Below are 18,606 nucleotides of genomic sequence, written 5' to 3' on the forward strand. Positions count from 1 at the left end.
AAACCTAGATTAAAAAGCCTGCAAGTGGACGTTAAGCAAAATTTTTAGTCAACTTCTAAATCAAAAATTTGTTCTAACCGTCACCCGTGTAGTATATATCCAAATATAACCCAGCCCCATTTATTTATACCCCCACAACACACCGCACTAGTTCGAAAGTGGGGCAAGTGGTGATCAATACCACGCCGCCTTCTGCTGTGTGGGACGAGAATCTGATGACAAAGGACATCATTTAAGGGAAATAGTAAGGTTAACTTGTATTAATTACTTTTTGATTAGCTTATTGGGCGGCTATTCGAGCATTTCAACCGTCTCATTTTTTTGTAATTTTTCTGCAAAAATTGCCTTTTTTAGGGTTCTGGAGCCAAAATGGCAAAAAAGGAACCCGTCATGTCTGTCTGTCCGTCTGTCTGTCCGTCCGCGGCCTTGCTCAGGGACTATCAATGCTAGAAAGCTGTAATTTTGCACGTATATATATGTAAACTATGCCGACAAAATAGTACAATCAAAATTTAAAAAAGAAAAAAAGATTTTCTAGTGTAGCCAATAGACGTAAAATGGGGGTGATTTTTTTTTTCTCATCCAACCCTATAGTGTGGGGTATTGTTGGATAGGTCTTTTACCAACCATTAGGGGTTTGCTAAGACGATTTTTCGATTCAGTGATGTTTTGCGAAATATTCAACTTTAAAGTGCAAATTTTCATAAAAATCGAGCGTCCCCCCCTATATAAAAAAAAAATCTCCAAAACAAAGGCCTCCCCCTTAGAACGCCACAATGAACGACAACTCGATACTTGCATCCACCGGTTGCCCGCAATCCCACGATTCGTTCAAGTTCGAGTTGTCGTTCATTGTATCGCGATGTCGTCAGTCCACCAAGTGGAAGGCCTGCCAAAGTCAAAGTCAAAATATCTTTATTCAATTTAGCCTTAGAACTTATGAATGTCAAAAAAAAACTACCACCGGTTCGGAAAAACCTCTGTTGAGAAGAATCCGGCAAGAAACTCAACGAGGTATATTTTTTCAAACAGATTTACAATATTATTAAATGATATCTATACATCACAAGTATTTAACACAACTTTATTTTTAACACAGTAGGTTCGCTATTTGAAGGGATCGCCAATGCGGATCGGAATTATTTCCAAATATCCCTATCCATGATATAATCATTAACTTTATAATACGCCTTAGATATTAATGTCTTCTTGACAATAGATCTGAATTTTGTATCCGTTTCATTTGTAATATTTTTTGGAATTTTATTATAAAAACGTATGCAACTTCCCAGAAACGACTTTTTGGTTTTAGCCAGTCTGTAAGATGGAACTTTAAGCTTCCCTGTGTTTCTAGTAGCCTTTGGCTAATCGACGTTAGTGGGAAAATCACATATGTTCTTCGTTACATACATGCTTATTTCAAAAACATAAAGCGACGGCAGGGTTAGGCTATATGTTTCCTTAAAAAAAGATCTTAAAGATTCACGCGTCTTCAAATTATAAATTGCTCTAATTGCTATCTTTTGTAAGATAATAATTGACTCAAAACTGACTCAATGCCAACGCTTCGTCTTCCGGTTCGCGGTCGCCACACGAGCACTTTTCTCCCCCAACGGTTATCTATTCTGAGCTACCACTAGTAGTATAGGTAGTGCCACGAGAGTTGAAGTGAATGATTACACACACAGGTACAACATTTCGTGTAATGGCAGCAGAATTTTGACATTTACTCATTAATTTCATTCATTCTCCTTTTGTGCAATCAGTTCTTTTTGTAGCTGTGTGCGTAATCATTCACTTTAAATCTCGTGGCACTATCTATAACAGGACTGCGTTTATAAACAGCACTGCTCAACTAAACTAACGTTAAGGCATTGAAATATAATCTTTCTTGCGTAAAGCTTCCAAATGCACAAGTACTATCACTTACTAGTCTCACACAATCAAAGTCTTTGACTCATCCATATAATATTTTTCATGCGTTAACCTTTGAACTACCGGGTCCAATAAATTCATCATCATCATCCCAACTATATACGTCTCACTGCTGGGCACAGGCCTCCTCTCAGAATGAGAGGGCTTGGGCCGTAGTGCCCACGCGGGCCCAGTGCGGATTGGAAACTTCACACACACCATTGAATTGCTTCGCAGGTTTGCGCAGGTTTCTTTACGATCCAAATAAATCTCAATAAATTAATAAATTATTCGTCTATTATTATAACCCTTAGCGAACTTTGTTGTTCGTGGAAGGCAATGCAATCAAGAATCACTACAAAGTTATAATAACTATAAAACACAACGAATTGTTTAATTTCAAATTTCATATTGGCTTTTTATACATTAGATCGTAAATCAAAAGGTTTATTGGCTTTCATCTTTTGAAGAATCGAATACTATCTGAAGAAACTAAATATAGAAAGTAATCATACATTACTACTAACACTTACAGTACAACCAGAATGTCACTCGGGACTCGTCGGTTCCTTCAATTTCCTGAACATTCATTATGGGAAAGAAAAAGAAAAGCGGTCTTTTGTTTCGAGTTCAGAACGACATTTAGTAAACTAGTTTTATTTTACGTACGTTTGATTTATTTACGCAGGTATAATAATGTATCAAATAAATAGTGTGCTACCTAACACAGAACCTTGTGGCACAACTCCAGATTCTTTCAAAAACAAACAAAACGCGTTCTGGTTTCACGAAAACGCATGCACAAAGCTATTTTAATATGCCACATACGACAAACACAAAGGCGTATTTCCTTTTAAACAAAAAGCATTGTGTGTGAGTGTAAATGGTTAATTAGTTGGTTTTCCAGCGCTGCAGCCGTAAAATGCACGAATTAATGGCACAGATGCAACGAATGTAGGATTTGTCAAGGCTTATAAGGCTTTCTGTGGGCCGGAATCGTTTTGATCGTTGAATTTTATTGTATTTTACTACAAATTGTATGCTTTTGGCCTCATCACCATCTTGCTCGCTAATCCTGCCATGAAGCAGCAGTGCTTGCACTGTTGTGTTTCGGCGTGGAGAGTAAGACAGCCGGTGAAATTACTGGCACTTGAGGTATCCCATCTGAGGCCTCTAGGTTGGCAACGCATCTGCAATACCCCTGGTGTTGCAGATGTTTATGGGCGGTGGTGATCTCTTACCATCAGGAGGCCCACTTGCTCGTTTGCCAACCAGTTGAATAAAAAAAATGCACTTAACATCAGGTGAGATAGGGGTCAATCACGGTCAGTTTATACAATATTACACTAAGGGGCTGTTTCACCATCCATTGATTAGTGTTAATTGACGGTTGAATGTGATGCCGTCTTCGTCTATCCGAACAAAATAAATAGAGACGGCATCACATTTAACCGTAAGTTAACACTAATCAATAGATGGTGAAACAGCCCCTTAATTTCATTCAAGCCAATCTGACCAGTGGAAGTGGATTAGATGCGTCTTCCATGATTTAATCCAAACCAACAGGGGAATTTAAATAAAAGCTTGCAATAAAGACTCCAGTCTCACAGAGCGGTCTTAGAAAAATATCCATTTATTTGTCTCGTAGCCAGGATTAAGTCGAGCGTCCTTCCTTCGCAATTGAACGCCTACTCATGAAATAACTGAAAACTTACTGGCACCAAATTAAAACCTTCTCCCCCCGTTATAGAGACGAAACAAGGAAATACGAACAAGTAGACTAATTCTTAGAACTGTTTCTATAACAACGCCAATTTAGAATGATGATGTAAGGCAAGCGGAAGAAATTCTCGTTTTATTAACATTGCCACATTTAATTACAAAAAGATAACGGAAAATTTACAGCTTACAGAAAGTTATAACATGAACTATAAATAGTGGTACAGCCAATTATGGTTAGGTAAATTTTTAAAGTTGGGACATTTAACGAAGCTTACGGTCACACACAATTCACACTAACCACTCCTCGCTTCGCTCGTCGTACCTAAATTTCTCTTTTTTTTGGCAAATCACGATGTGCCCGGTATAGAGCTAGGAATATCGACGAATGCGTTGCTCTAATCGATCTGTCGTGTTGATTCTCAGGCACATCGTGATATGAATATGACTGACTAATTTTTAGGGCGGCATTTCGCGATATGCCTAGGAATTTCGTGATCAGGCGGATTTTACGATCGGCCGCCATTAGGGGGTTGCTAAAACGATTTTTCGATTAAGTGATGTGTTTGCAAAATATTCAACTTTAAAGTGCAAATTTGCAAATTTTCCTTAAAATCGAGAGTCCCCCCCCTCCCTACAATATGAACCGGCGGGCGGGTGGAAAAATTTGGGAGTAAGTATATCAAACTTACAAGGAAAACTATAACGGTTAAGTTTTCTTGAGAATTATTAGTAGTTAAAGAGTAAATAGCAGCCTAAGGTATAAAATAAACCTTAACTTGGAATATTCCGTACAAAATACGAAATCCTTAGAAGAATATTACTTATTTTTTTCGTAATGGCTACGGAACCCTATTTCGGGCGTGTCCGACACGCTCTTGGTCGGTTTTAAAGTACCTGTTTGAAATAATTTAAGAAATACCATTTATTTTATTTCATTGTACCAATAAAACCCAAGTGGCTGTTATTTTTCTTAGTAGTATTTATGTGTAAATATCATAAAATGTTGACTTCCTAAAATAGCATAGATCTCGCACCGCATAATATATGTCTAAGTCAAATTGTCCCAATACATCCCTACAACTGCGATAAAACTAGTAATGTTAAGTGCGTACTACTTTAATCGTATGCCCACGATCTATAACTAAATAACATCTGGATGACTCAATCAGGGAGTGAGTCAAGGCAGACTGGCCACTTTACTGTGAACCACGGGGATCTACAAGTCATGATGTCGTGAGGATCACTTCACGTTGGACGGTCGTTGGACGGGCTAACCTTTAGATTAGAAGTAATAAAGCGATGTTTATTTATGCTGGAGGAAGGGGCTGTTAGCGTATAAGGCAGGATGCGAGCTTACTCTGTGGGAAAAAAGTTTATGAGATATTAGCAAACACATACTGTTTACGTTTGCGTAATTAGATTTTGTTTTAGACTTAGCCCACATACACCCACTATAGCGAAGCGTAGGCAATAGTGACAGGCATACGCCTCTTCATGCTGTTGTCTGTTAGGTCTTAGACTCTATTATAGATCCCTAATCCCTACCTAGTCCCGATTATAGATATCGGAGTTGTTTAGGTGCCCCGTACACAGCCATCTGAACACGTCAATCGGGTAAGCGCGTAATCTGATATTTTGATCACTTGAACAGTTCTGGCGTGCATTATGGTGACTGTACTGTACACTTGCCAACTCGTCTTAAACAACAAACCCACGTTATTGCACTTTGTCATATAACTAGCTTGTACGTGAGTTTAAAATGGCATCTCTTATAGCTCCTTTAAAAAATACTAAATAAGGAAAACACAGTTCAATCATTACGTTAGTTTCACGTGAACTCTAAAATAAGAGAGCTAGGTGTGAACATAATGCGTCTATTTTGACTGGCATTAAACTATTTTACGACCCTTTCCCCCATCAGAACTACCGGTAGCGTGTTTACACTGCCCCACTTATTTCATAACTCTACGTTGACGACTTTGTATTACCTATTTATTTTACACGAGCATCCTTAATCTTCAAGCAGCTGACTTTTATTTACGTAAATTAAATTTAAGATATACGATTGCTATGATGAATTACGAGTACATAGAATGCGGAACTTATTGACGATTTTGAATCATGATCATGACAAAAAAAAATACTAAATTTATCAATGCACTAAACTTGATAAGACCTCGTTATAATTATCTTTCGCAAAATTGTACACACATTCAACACGTCGCGTGTTAATTAATTAAAAACTGTTTTAGTGTAATTAATAAAGGCGATTGTATAAAGTATGAAAGCGACCTTTTTTCGGCTGTGGGTGGATATGAGATTTGATTTGATAAAGTATAAACTATCACTAGTAGTACAGGAAAATTAGCTGTCTAAAGGCAATAAGGTGGCGTTTGACAAAGCTGGAAGCTTCAGCAGTACGTTACAATGATCTAGAAAGCGCTACATGGAATGATGAAAAAATGCGCAGAGAGACGACAGGATGTTGACAAATCACATAAGCACTAATTTGATATACCTAGGTACGCGAATTAAAAAAACGCAAACTCAACCTATTTTTTCTAAGCACGCTAAATTTTATCGTAGACAATAAAGCAAACCAAAAAGCGTGTGTGAAAAGGTGAATATTTATGGGTTTTGATTATCAGTTGGTCTCCTTCTAACACTTTCATCATCATCATCATCATCATCATCATCATATTAGCGATAGGACGTTCATTGTTTGATATAGGCCTTCCCCGTATACCTCAAGTTGTTTCGATAGGAGGTCATCCGTCCATTTCTTTGGTGGACGACCTACGCTGCGCTTGCTGTTCCGTGGTCTCCATCTGAGAATTTTATTTACCTTCAAGCATTTTAGGCAGAAGGTGTGCTGACAGGGCAGCACCCGAGAGGAGGTGTCAAGCCGCTCCAGACACACCGAGCACTCGAGAAGATCATTCAACAGCCCTTCGTCCATTCCGTTCGCACCCTGTAAACAAAAGAGTATGCGTTAAGCCAAGCTAGGTTTAGACGAAGTCGGTGCTCGCTGCCAGTTTCACTCAGCGCTGGCTTGTTATTGTGGCCCCGTATGAATAGCTTTTCAAGACAAGACGCTCGAAAGTTCCATTAATCCACCACTGACGCTTAATTCGGAAGATCACCTTTAAGCTAGACTTACAATGTAAGCGTCGCCAACAGAGCAGCAGATAAATGTACGGACTTTTCGAGCTGAGCTACACTTTCTCTGCCGCTCTATCTCAGCGTCACTGGACTTCTGCTACGAAAGTCTGCTTTTAGAGCCATTGCTTGGGCCTGAAGCAGACACAGTTCGCACGCTGTTCAAAATACGCCAATAACGTAAATATGCCGTGTGGCGCAAACGTTCTAGCCTTCTCACAACCTCTCACAAGCGTTACGCGTAAGAGCTAGTAAGATGCTACCCATTTTGCTGTCGATGTCTAACATTAACACGCATTAAATTGTACACTGTTCTCCTTTGCCCAATCACCAAATGCCAAAACACTAAACGAACCAAATTCCTGCGATCTTGTACTTCAAGACACCGAGTGAAAGGGGTCTACTTTGGCGACCAATGACTAAACTATTCCGGTCTATTCCATATGGAGCCAGGAAACCCTAGCTCGTGACCTATATCACATATCATTATCTAATATGTTTAAAATAATATGTAATAGGAAAATATAGCTAATAAATTGAGAAACCTCAGCGCAACGAACACACGGAGAGCTAAGTATTTTAGCGGACTTTTCCACTCTTTAGCCCTTTACTCTGAAGGTTAGGAAGGACCGAGATAAACTGATGAATTTTATTCATAAATTAATCACTATCTCGCGACTTCTGCTGCGTTGTAATCAATAGAACATTTTTATTGTTCTTTGTGGTATTATTCTAGCAGCATTATTGTCCCTGCATTCCCAATAGCCCAGAACAAGGCGATGAGTCAGTTAAAATGAGACAAATACAAAGAATCATTGTTAGATAAAGGTGTAACGCGCATTTTCTGTTAAATCCTTTGTAAAAATAAGGTGATTCAGGTTTAGAAATGGATGGATTTTGATAGATTTATGATCTATTTATTTGTAATTATACCGGCATGCGGAGATGATCGGTCCATGTGGAGCCTTGATTTTATAGCTAAATATTATATCTAAGTATACTTATTTGGTCATTTCACAAACCGATCCTTCGCAAAAATGAAAACCACGTTGTGCTAATTTCGTTGATAATGTTCGGTTAATTTCTTTAAAGTTTTCTGTAATCTTTAGAATTTCTGGCTTTGTGGATGGAAGTTAGTTTTTAAAAATAAGAAAACTTATTTAAAAAAAATGTTGCATGCAGTTTTAAATAGATGGCACCAGTTAGGAAAGCTGACAAACTATTAACAGACACAAATATTTACAGGTTACAAGCCATGTTGGACATGTCCTTTGTGTTGTTATTTTAAGAAAGGAAGGGAACAGGAAGTTAAAATTGTCCGCCCTGAACGCAAACAACAGCGATGCCTGCAGATTGGGTTCAATCAAACAAAGACACTTAATAATCGAGTTTTTCTAAGAAATTTTATCAGATTAAAGGTAAAAAGGAACATTTTACTTACAAGCTTTTATTTAACTTGTCCTGTTTGTTTATTTGGGTGAAATCTTGCAAATTATTTGACCCACTTCCAGTGATGGAATTGACTTGAAATTTGGCAATTTTGGCATACTTATGTAAATCTGGTGACAATATAATAATCTGGTAGTGACACTTGGTGGTCCTGCCAGGATCGTCTCCGCAGGAGAGATCTCCTCGATGGTTAATGTACCGACTTGAAATTTGGTACGGATATGCGGTTTAGATGACAATGCAAGTTCCTACAGTCAACAAAAAGTACAGTCAGCAAAAAAAGCTTGTATTAAAAATGATTTTTTTAACACAAACTTATTTTTAAGATAAATTTGGCATGGTCGCAGGCTGCTAGATTTGTATTTGGAGTTGATAAGTGAGTAGATAGGTTTGTGGTGGTGGGTGGGTACTTGTTTGCGTATTTTGTTAGGTTAGTTAGTTAGAGAATCCGTGTGCAAATTAGGCGATATGTGGCAGGGGTTCCGGTGGTATCGTTTCGAGGACATGTCGTGTCTCTATTGGCTCGAGTTTTAACTCATATATCGCGCGATTGTTATACGCTACTCCTACTATAATATTAAAAATGTGAAAGCTTGTGAAGATGTTTGGATGTTTGTTACTCGCTGAACCTATTTGCATGAAATTCGGTATACAGATAGTTTGGAGTCCCCGGGAAGGACATATGATAGTTTTTATCCCGGAAAATTGCATAGTTCCCCCGGGATAGCGATTAACACCCGGGATAGTAAATAAATTAATTTAAATTTTGAACCAATACTACGCGGACGGATTCGCGGGTAACGGCTAGTTGTTTTGTAGTTAAGACCTGTCCTATCCTAACAGACATGTTCATTCATTGATCAAAGTTCCATATTAAAAAAAAATACGAAAATAGCATTGAGCTGACCATTCAAATGTGCTACCATACCACACTAAGTTTGAACAAATTAGTCTTTTGCTTAGTTACGAAACTTCTTGACTCAAAATAAAGCTAAAAAATCTAATTAAAACCCGATTGCCACTCGTGAAATTGAACCTGAATGACATTAAAAAAAGGTTCCGTGATATTTTTAGGCATTCTAGACTCTAAATTTGGCTTTGCTATTAATTCAGGGGAGATACCTATGGAGCTGAGTAAGCTGACCCTCGAAATTAACTTATGAATGCTCTGTTGACCAATAAATTTCAAGACGTAGATGTAGATCCATTATCATCATCATCTTAGTCTATTTACGCCCCACTGCTGGGCACAGGCCTCATCTCAGAATGAGAGGGCTTGGGCCGTAGTTCCTGCGCGCATTGGGAACTTCACACACACCATTGAATTTTTCCCAGGTTCGTGCAGGTTCCTCACGATGTTTTCCTTCACCGTATAAAGCTCGTCGCAAATTTCAATGTAACTTCACACATGAATTTCGAAAAGCTCGGAGGTGAGAGCCGGGGTTTGAACCCATGATCCTCTGCTTGAAAGGCCACAGGCCAAACCAATAGGCCACCACGGCTTTTCTGCAGATATAGATATTAGCTGTATAGTGTTTTAGAATAGTTCCTGCATCATGAAAAACCAATAAAGTCTAATGATCATTATATCAATGTCTTTTTGACGAGATTTTTAACAGACTCCAAGAAAAGGAGGCGGTTATCAATGAGGGCTATCGCGTATGAATTCGCCACTAGAAGCGCTAGTGTTTGTGAAGTTTTTGCAATATCTGAAATTAATTATGGCAAATATGCGTCCGGGGCAATGAATGTCTGTGTTTTGAGGCAGTTTTGTCTTTCGGAAACCTTTGTCCTCCCTTTTTTCCGAACAAAACGGGGACTATGCAACACTGTGGCATGCTCGATATTTTTAGGGTACGGTTTTATGGTGTATTAAATATGATTTTAATCTAAACTTTGTTTTTACGCCCGTAATAACAGACTTTGAAAGCCATACTTAAAAACCTCACGCAACAGTGCGCCATCTAGTGAGACAAAAAACGATAGCCCTCACTCGGTTGTATTTTTAAAAGCTTTTATTTAGTTCCACCTGTCCCGTTGTCTGTCTGTCTGTAGTCAAATCTTGTAAATTAAATTTGACCAACTTTCAGTAGTCAGATTGACTTGAAATTTGGAATACTTATGTTAATCGCGTAACAATACAATAATCTAGTAGTGACATCCTGGTAGTCTTGCCAGGATCGTCTCCGCAGGACGGAATTCTTCAATATTTAATACTCGTAGCATCAACTTTAAATTTGGTACGCAAATGTAGTTTGGGTGACAATGCGAGTACAGTCAACAAAAAGTACAGTCAGCAAAAAAAGCTGGTATAAAAAATGAAATTTTTATGGTTATGTTAGTTTAATTTTGAGATGATTACCGTATGTAAGAGATATGTGGTGACCAAGTGGTGACGTAAACAACGTAAGATGTAAGGGCCGAGCGGAGTGGGTGCGTGGTTTGCCAATTGAGCTCAAGACGTTTTAATTTAGCAACCATTACTGATCTCCTCAACTCTAAATTATTATTTTAAGGATCTTAGCCATTTTCTCCTGGAATGTGACCAGATTAAAGAGATTAGGAAAAAGTATTTAGATCATGTGAATTTGTATAATGGAGCTGTGAATATGATCTTATGTAAGTCTTTGTCAGATGATGCAATATTAGTTTACTTATAAATTCATTAGACATGCTCTATTACACAGAGACTCCGTCGCTGGGCAGGGCAGAGTTAAATGTGGTTCTCTGTGGCTTCCCACGAGGCTGACAGTCAAAATATTAGATTTAAAAAAAAAATACATATTATTGTTATTAAAGCTTTATTATTTCACATGGTACAATAACTTTCTTTGTAAATTATATTAGTGATATTTACTACAATGGCCCTAATGGGTAAAAGCACTTTGTTTTATCTTACGCAGCTCATCCAGTTATTTCCAGCTATTTTTACAATTTAATCAACCCATCTTTTCTTTTGCCGTCCTCTTTGTCTTCTAGCCAGCAGGTCCAAGCCACTTCGTGGTTTGTAGTGTCCTAGTGTCCATCTATTATCCTGGTATCTAGCTTTAAGACCCGCCCACTTCCACTTCAGTTTCAAGGCATGTTGCAGTGCATCCGTAAATTTTGTTTTGTTGCGTATGTCAGCATTTCGTATTTTATCAATGAGGGTTTTCACAGAGGCGAAATATCGCTAGATGGCGTTAGTATCGTGAAGTCCGAGCAAACGCCAAACGGACCTCACGATAGTAACGCCATCTATTCATATTTTAACTGTGTGAAAACCATCATTCTTCTCAGTTTCAGGATGCTTCTTCCCATGGCAGCAGCAGTGCTTGCACTGTTGTGTTTCGGCGTGGAGAGTAAGACAGCCGGTGAAATTACTGGCACTTGAGGTATCCCATCTTAGGCCTTTAGGTTGGCAACGCTTCTGCAATCCCCCTGGTGTTGCAGGTGTCTATGGGCGGTGGTGATCTCTTACCATCAGGAGACCCACTTGCTCGTTTTCCATCCAATCGAATAAAAAAAAATGCCATTATTTGATCCTAAAACTATTTTTTTTAGGCAAATGATAAGATTCGCCATTTTAACATCCTATGTGATTTGGTGATATATTATACCTACCTTTTTGTTCAAATCTCTGTTTTGCCCATTTCCCTGCTACATATACATACATATACGTCCCACTGTAGACTTCCACAGGTGTATTAAAATTTTGTCACAATGTTTTCCGTCACCAATATAAACTCATGGTAAATTTTGCCAGGCTCGAACCCAAAGAAGAATATCTGCTTGAGAGGCTTTAGGTCGAACCACTAGCCTACCACGAATCTTTTGTCCCATTCTACCTTATAATTAAAAACAGATCAAATAAGTGATAGAATGGTTTCATAACAGCATTTGCAGTAAGGCATTACATACATTGTTAAGTTCTGCTTATTAAGATGTTTTTGGTTTCAATGTAAAAGCATTACTGGTAGTTTACATAACAATAGTAACTTCATTGAATGGACATAATGTTCACTTTCAATGAGGCACTTGAAACACACAGAGCGCTGGCGGGGCGGTAGGGCGGAGGCGGTACCGGTACCGGTTTACGTTGTAATATTCGAGCTAACATGAGAGAGGGCACACAGAATACCGCGCGGGAAAAAGCGTGGCGCGGTATTATATGTGCTCTCTTTCACGTTAGCTCGAATATTACAACCATTTTTTTTATAAAAATGTATGTACCACTACTACTGGCCCTATACTACGAAGTGCAAAATTCTAACTTGGTCTTGCCCTCCCACTGACGCTAATTAATATTATTAATATGAGAGCGAGAAGGATGGTACGATACAAGCTTCGATATTCGAATTTCGTAGTGTGGTGCGGGAATGTTTGACATTAGCCAAAGAGTAGGAGTAGGTATTGACATAAAAAACAGAATGTACTGAAGCAGGCAGTTTCCTGCCTAATAAATAATTAATTGAAACAAAAAAAATACTTCAAAACATAATCCCACTTATAATATTACTAGCTTTTGCCCGCGGCTTCGCCCGCGTGGTAATCGGTTATCGCGCGCTGTTGCCTCGGGAAGTGTGCATCGGGATAAAAAGTAGCCTATGTCACTCTCTGGCCCATAAATTATCTCTATGCCAAAAATCACGTTGATCCGTCGCTCCGTTTCGACGTGAAATACGGACAAACATACAAACAAACACACACTTTCGCAAGGATAAATGCAAAAGTTTGTAAGTCGGTTTGTTTGTTTGTTACTCCATCACGTCAAAACCATTGAACCGATTTAGATGGAATTTGGTACACAGATAGTTTGAGTTACGGGGAAGGACATGGAAATGGAATAGTTCCCACGGGATAGCGATAAACGAATTCTACGCAGACGGAGTCGCGGGTAACAGGCTTGTATGTATGATATAAATGAAAAAGATCAGTCATTACAATAAGAAACTCTTGAGTTAAGTCCCTTCTTGCACCTATTACAACTACTGATGTAGAGAAAGATCATTCAGTTTGTTGAAATAGATATTTACAGAAAGACGCTGTAGCTTAACTGTTCCAAATATAGAAAAAATATGAATACCTATTGTAATGTTCAGTACTCACTTGGGTTCAGTTCAAGACTGAGAGTACTTTGTAGATCTACCCACATCCTAATATATAACATGCCTTTCCCCTGGGACAAGAGGAACACTGTTAGTCTTTACACACACATTCACTTTCAACACTTCACTTTTTGTTTAATCAACGGACACAGTTAACTATTGTTATTATAATTTAACATTAAAGTCAATGGTCTGAGGCATCACTGATGTCATCCCCACTTACTATGCTATCCCCCTATAATATCATACATAATATCAACTACTATTACTGCAGGTAATTTTAAATGTTATTTTTATTATCTATCTCATAAGGCTTGGTGGCAGTAAAGCTAAAGTACTCCCTACATGAGTTAAAATAAAATTGTATCATAGTTTGTATACAATTTGCAGAGAGGTAGTTATTCATTAGGCATAATATGATTTTTTTCAGACTAACATCTCTGTTTATCTCTACTCTTTCTCAAATAATTCCCGCACTGAAAACCCCGATGTATGGACATGATATACAATTCATTAAAAAGCTCACATGGTCACATTTGGTGTGCGACTTTAAGATATTAGACAAAAAACACAGAACTAGGTACTTTTTTCTACAAGCTTTTATTGAACTTACAACATTTGTATGTAAAACTATGTAAGACTGTAAGTTCTCTACTCTTGGCAAGTTTTATTATCATATCACCTACTTAATAGTGATTGGACTGATTTTAAATTTAGGATTATTTTGAACAATTGACAATGCATGTAGAAAAGTTATCACAAGAATGTACAACCTACAGAATAAGTATTGCTGATATAAAATACCTAACTGGTGGGGCCAATCTAGTAATTAAAAGCAGTTACTAAAATTATGTAAATGAAGTAAAATGAATAATAAAAAATAAATACATACACATGTCAGGGATTGTTTCTTCCTTGAAAAAGCAGGTATGTGGCAGTAACAATTTTTGCAGTACATTTTAATAAAAAAAAAAAACTGACATCCATCCACTTCAGCTTGTAAACTACTGATTTTTGGTTAATATAAAATTATCTTGAAATCTTATTAACTCAACATTTACCATGTTAATGCATTTCCAAAGAAAGTAAACATTACAACTTCATTCAAGATAAAGTCAAAACATTCTGAGAAAAGATAATTGTGATATACCAATTTGTTTTGATAACATATTTCTCTGAGTCAGATTCTTTCTTGGTTTCTCTTAACCTTAATTGATAATAATATAGGTCAGAATCAGAATTATTTATTTGTAAAACATAGGTAAACAAAAGTACAGGTGGAAAAAACGAGTTTTAAATATGATACAATTACTATTTTTATCTCAGTTATAGTCCCGATGATGCGTGTTGTGGTTCATAAACATAATACAATGTTATTAATGTCTAATTTTGACAAAATCAAGTGTCTTCGTGGATGGCACTAGGTTAGGGATTGCAAAATCCGGTCTTTTTTCAAATCCGGATTTTATGTTTATCAACACATACAAATCCGGATTATCCGGATTTTTCGAATTTTAACATAATTTTTTAAAAAATATGGAATTACATTAAGAAAATGTAAAATAAAACTGTGTTTTATTATATTACGCGTTTAATCAGTCTAATACTCTGATTGGAAACACTAACTGCAGTAAGTCTGTCTGTGAAGCCTGTCTGCCTGCGGTTTTGCTGAATCAATTGAGCATAACTTTGTGTCTAGGAGTCATTTTTTCTAATAAATGTACATAAAAATGAAGCTAATTATATAACGCATTCTATAATATTTTTTACATGCTAAATACATATTTATTTCAAAATAGGTTGACCATTTTGTGATTGTCACACTCACACGTCGAGCTACCAATATCACTTTGCGCAAATACTTGCTAATATCTTATGGTGAAGGATACGCTATGTTCACATTTTTATGGGAAAGTACATTAGTTCTGTTTTAGTTATCACGCAGAGTGATCCTCCAACTACCGAATTTTGTGTGCCAATCAGTCATCAGTACAAGTCTTTCGCGCGATGTGTATGGGTCATCTTAAAAGTAATTTCCGTGGATCCCCGTTGTGCGATATACAATGATTTTAATTCAATGTTTCTATTTTTGTTTATTAGTTGACTTTGTTCTTATTTCTCAGAATAGAGCTAATAGTACTCATGTAATAATAGTTTAGCAGTAATCGCCAAAATACTTTGTTGTCGTAATCTTCGGTGCCGTAATTCCGGCGGCATTTTTGTTCACCGAAATTACAGATATGGCAGCGAAATTACTAATTATGCTCATTATGATTGAATCTAACGGTCCATCCCATCCATCCCAGCCTATACACGTCCCACTGCTGGGCACAGCCCTCCTCTGAGAACAAGAGGGCTTGGGCCATAGTTCCCACGCGGGCCCAGTGCGGATTGGGAACCTAACGGTAGTTTCATGTTAAACTCACTCGCTTGCTCGCGCGCGTCGCTCTCGTGAAATATAAAGGTACGGATTATGCTTATTACTTAGCACAAAAGCATGCTATTAATGAGCAATTACTACCGTGATACTAGCGTGTGTATATTTTTTTGTGGCATTCTGGCTATATGGATCACCCTGCTTTCTTTGAGCGTACTCTGAGGCGGAGGTGGAAGGATGAATGTTAGTAACAAGTATAAACGCGTCTGCTTAATGAACATGCCTATATATTGTGTCTATCATTTACAGTAGGTGCAAGTGCGACTTTGCAAATTATGGATTATGAAAGGTCAAGCGAATCGATTTCGCATTCGATTTATTTTGATCGAACCTACATTCAAATATTGGGAACAAAGAATAATTTTAATTAATAATTTAAAATAAATTATAGTTACGTACATACATCATAGTAATAGTTAATTTGAAACTAATTTCCTATGTAATTAATAAAGAAGAAATTTCGCTGTCAATATCGTAATTTCGGTGGCGATTTTTTTTTCAATATCGTATAGCTATTTTGTTATTGAATTTAAATAGATGCCTCTTGTATCATTGCTCTAATGCAAAGGAGTATCCCAACGAGTGTTTATTTTCACCAAAAGTAAAAAAAAAAATTGTACCTACCCTAAGGAATTACATAAAAAAGGTATTTCAAAAATTAACCTTCAATGCCAAAGGCACACACAAAACCTCAGATGTTTATTCTCAATTAAGGAACATTTACAATAGCATACCTAATTTGATTTTTTAATCCGGTCTTCTAAGTAAACGAATCAATCTGAGATATGATTGGATTTTCGAGAATCGGTTAAATAATTGCAGATCGCATTCCATAATATCGATCTTTTACAAAATCGATTCTTATTGCGCAAAGGTTATGTCACGTGGCAGGCAACATGACGGCTGGCTGGCAGCGAAGCGAACACATGAATGAATGAATGCGAGTAACGAAATTCAATAGATTCTGGTTAAATGTCAACTTAAATTGAAATCCGAAAAAACCGGATTTATAGTTTAAAATCCGAATTTATAAAGACAGCAAAAATCCGGATTTTTTCGGTTATTTCGGATTTCGAACTATCCGGATTGCAATCCCTACACTAGGTATACTACTGAATAATATTATAATGCAATTCTTTATCTGTTTTAATTGGTCTGATCACATTTAGATTGTTCATACTGGAAGTGGGACAAAAGATATAAACAACATTTGATAAACTTATTATTTTAATGAATTAAAATGTTTAAATGTGATGACCAGCCAATAATAATAATGTATACTAAACATATTCAAGTAAGTTTATTGTACTAACAATTATATAAATCAGATGGCTGAGACAGCTGGAAAGGAACTTTTATTATTTTATAATTTTTGGAAATTAAAAATTATATTACTTGTCTGATAATTTTATTCATGTTGAAATTAGGGTAATGTACAAAAGTTTCTTACAGATGTTTAGCTTTTGTCCACAGCTATGTTCTTGTTAAACTCAGAATACCATTTTTTTTTCTACTTTTTCTTTGCATTTTTTAATGAAGAATAGGTATGCTGAAGAAAATAAACAGTAGCAATTCTTTAAATGCACAGTGCCATCTATAGAATCTTGACACCTTAAGACATAATATACTTTCTTTTTCAGGCTATAAAGTAGCCTTTTTGGTAATACAGTAAACATCTGATGCTAATAGCACCATACAGCTGTTTCAGTGTAATAAAAATGTATAGTGATTACATTGACTACAATTAGGTATGGATATGTACTTTGAATGATAATACAAGCACAGACAAAAAAAAAACAGTTAAAAATAGAATCTCCTTTTTGGAGTCAGTTAAAAATGCATGTAGGTGCCTATTAGTTTTTTTTTTGTTTTAGAGATACTTAAAATGATTTGCTTATTTAAAATACAAGTTGATTCACCCAGTTGACTGATCTGAATGTGGTAGTAAACCGCTCCTTATAGTAGTTATACAAGTAGTTGTGTAAACCTCATGTTCTACTCTACAGGAACATAAGCCAAATTGCACATCTGCAGATAATATAATATGTTGAGACAAATTAACTAAAGTTTAGTTGGAGCTTACTCTTAAAAATTTCATATAATCTGATGCTGTTGGAAAGGGAAATCAAGATAAAAGCACCCCTTGAAGAATAGCTTGTTTACATTGGCTGTTATTTAAGACGCGGAAGACTATAAGCATGCTTGAGAGACAATTAATCTTGTATAAATAAACCGACGAACCTGATACTGCCTAAAACATCGCGATACCAAAAGTTTACGACGTATTTTTAGCTTTCTGTCCATAAAATCTTGTATGTTTATACTCGTTTTTCTAAGACGTTAGAACTCAAAATGTCGATGACTCACCGAATTATTTAAATTCCAATAACGTTAGCGGGAATTCGGTCCATTACTGCAGCATACAACGATACAAAATCCAAGGGACATCCACCACCCCGGACCGTCACTTACGTTTCACGAAACACAAACCCTTTTAAACGACACATAACGTTGCACTATGTAACTGATAATCGCACAATTATAAGAAAGGTCATCGCGTAAAGACGTTATTATGAGAAATATGCACTTGTTCACACAAAAAAAGTAACAATTTAACGCACAAATGCCATTCTCGCCGCCTGTCGCGACTCGTTCCTATCCTTTCGTTCGACCGAGCGAGACGCAGGGGGGTGGGTAGGCGGGAGCACGAGCAAGCGAATCAAAGACTACAGTATATATAGGGAGAGTAATATACAGTACAGTATATATAGGGAAGTAAATAAGTATAAAGTAATTAAAAAAAACACGTTGTATTTCAAAAACAAAACAATTGTATGG

The 18,606-nt window shown here is 36.9% G+C and overlaps 1 protein-coding gene across 4 annotated transcripts in view; it reads right to left on the bottom strand.

The window, feature by feature from the left end:
- Positions 1 to 18,464, bottom strand: part of POSH (SH3 domain containing ring finger posh) — a 57,474-nt gene extending 39,010 nt beyond the window's left edge. For all 4 annotated transcript variants that reach the window (XM_074098604.1, XM_074098603.1, XM_074098602.1 and 1 more), the window contains exons 1-2: positions 18,136 to 18,464; positions 6,482 to 6,607 (exon numbers count right to left, since the gene is read on the bottom strand). In XM_074098604.1, coding sequence (XP_073954705.1) covers positions 6,482 to 6,595 — 114 coding nt within the window. In that variant the 5' untranslated portion in view covers positions 6,596 to 6,607; positions 18,136 to 18,464. The remainder of the gene's footprint in view (positions 1 to 6,481; positions 6,608 to 18,135) is intronic.
- Positions 18,465 to 18,606: the final 142 nt, after the last annotated feature.

Source organism: Choristoneura fumiferana, chromosome 15 (genome assembly GCF_025370935.1).
Source record: "Choristoneura fumiferana chromosome 15, NRCan_CFum_1, whole genome shotgun sequence".
In the NCBI taxonomy this organism is placed as follows: domain Eukaryota; kingdom Metazoa; phylum Arthropoda; class Insecta; order Lepidoptera; family Tortricidae; genus Choristoneura; species Choristoneura fumiferana.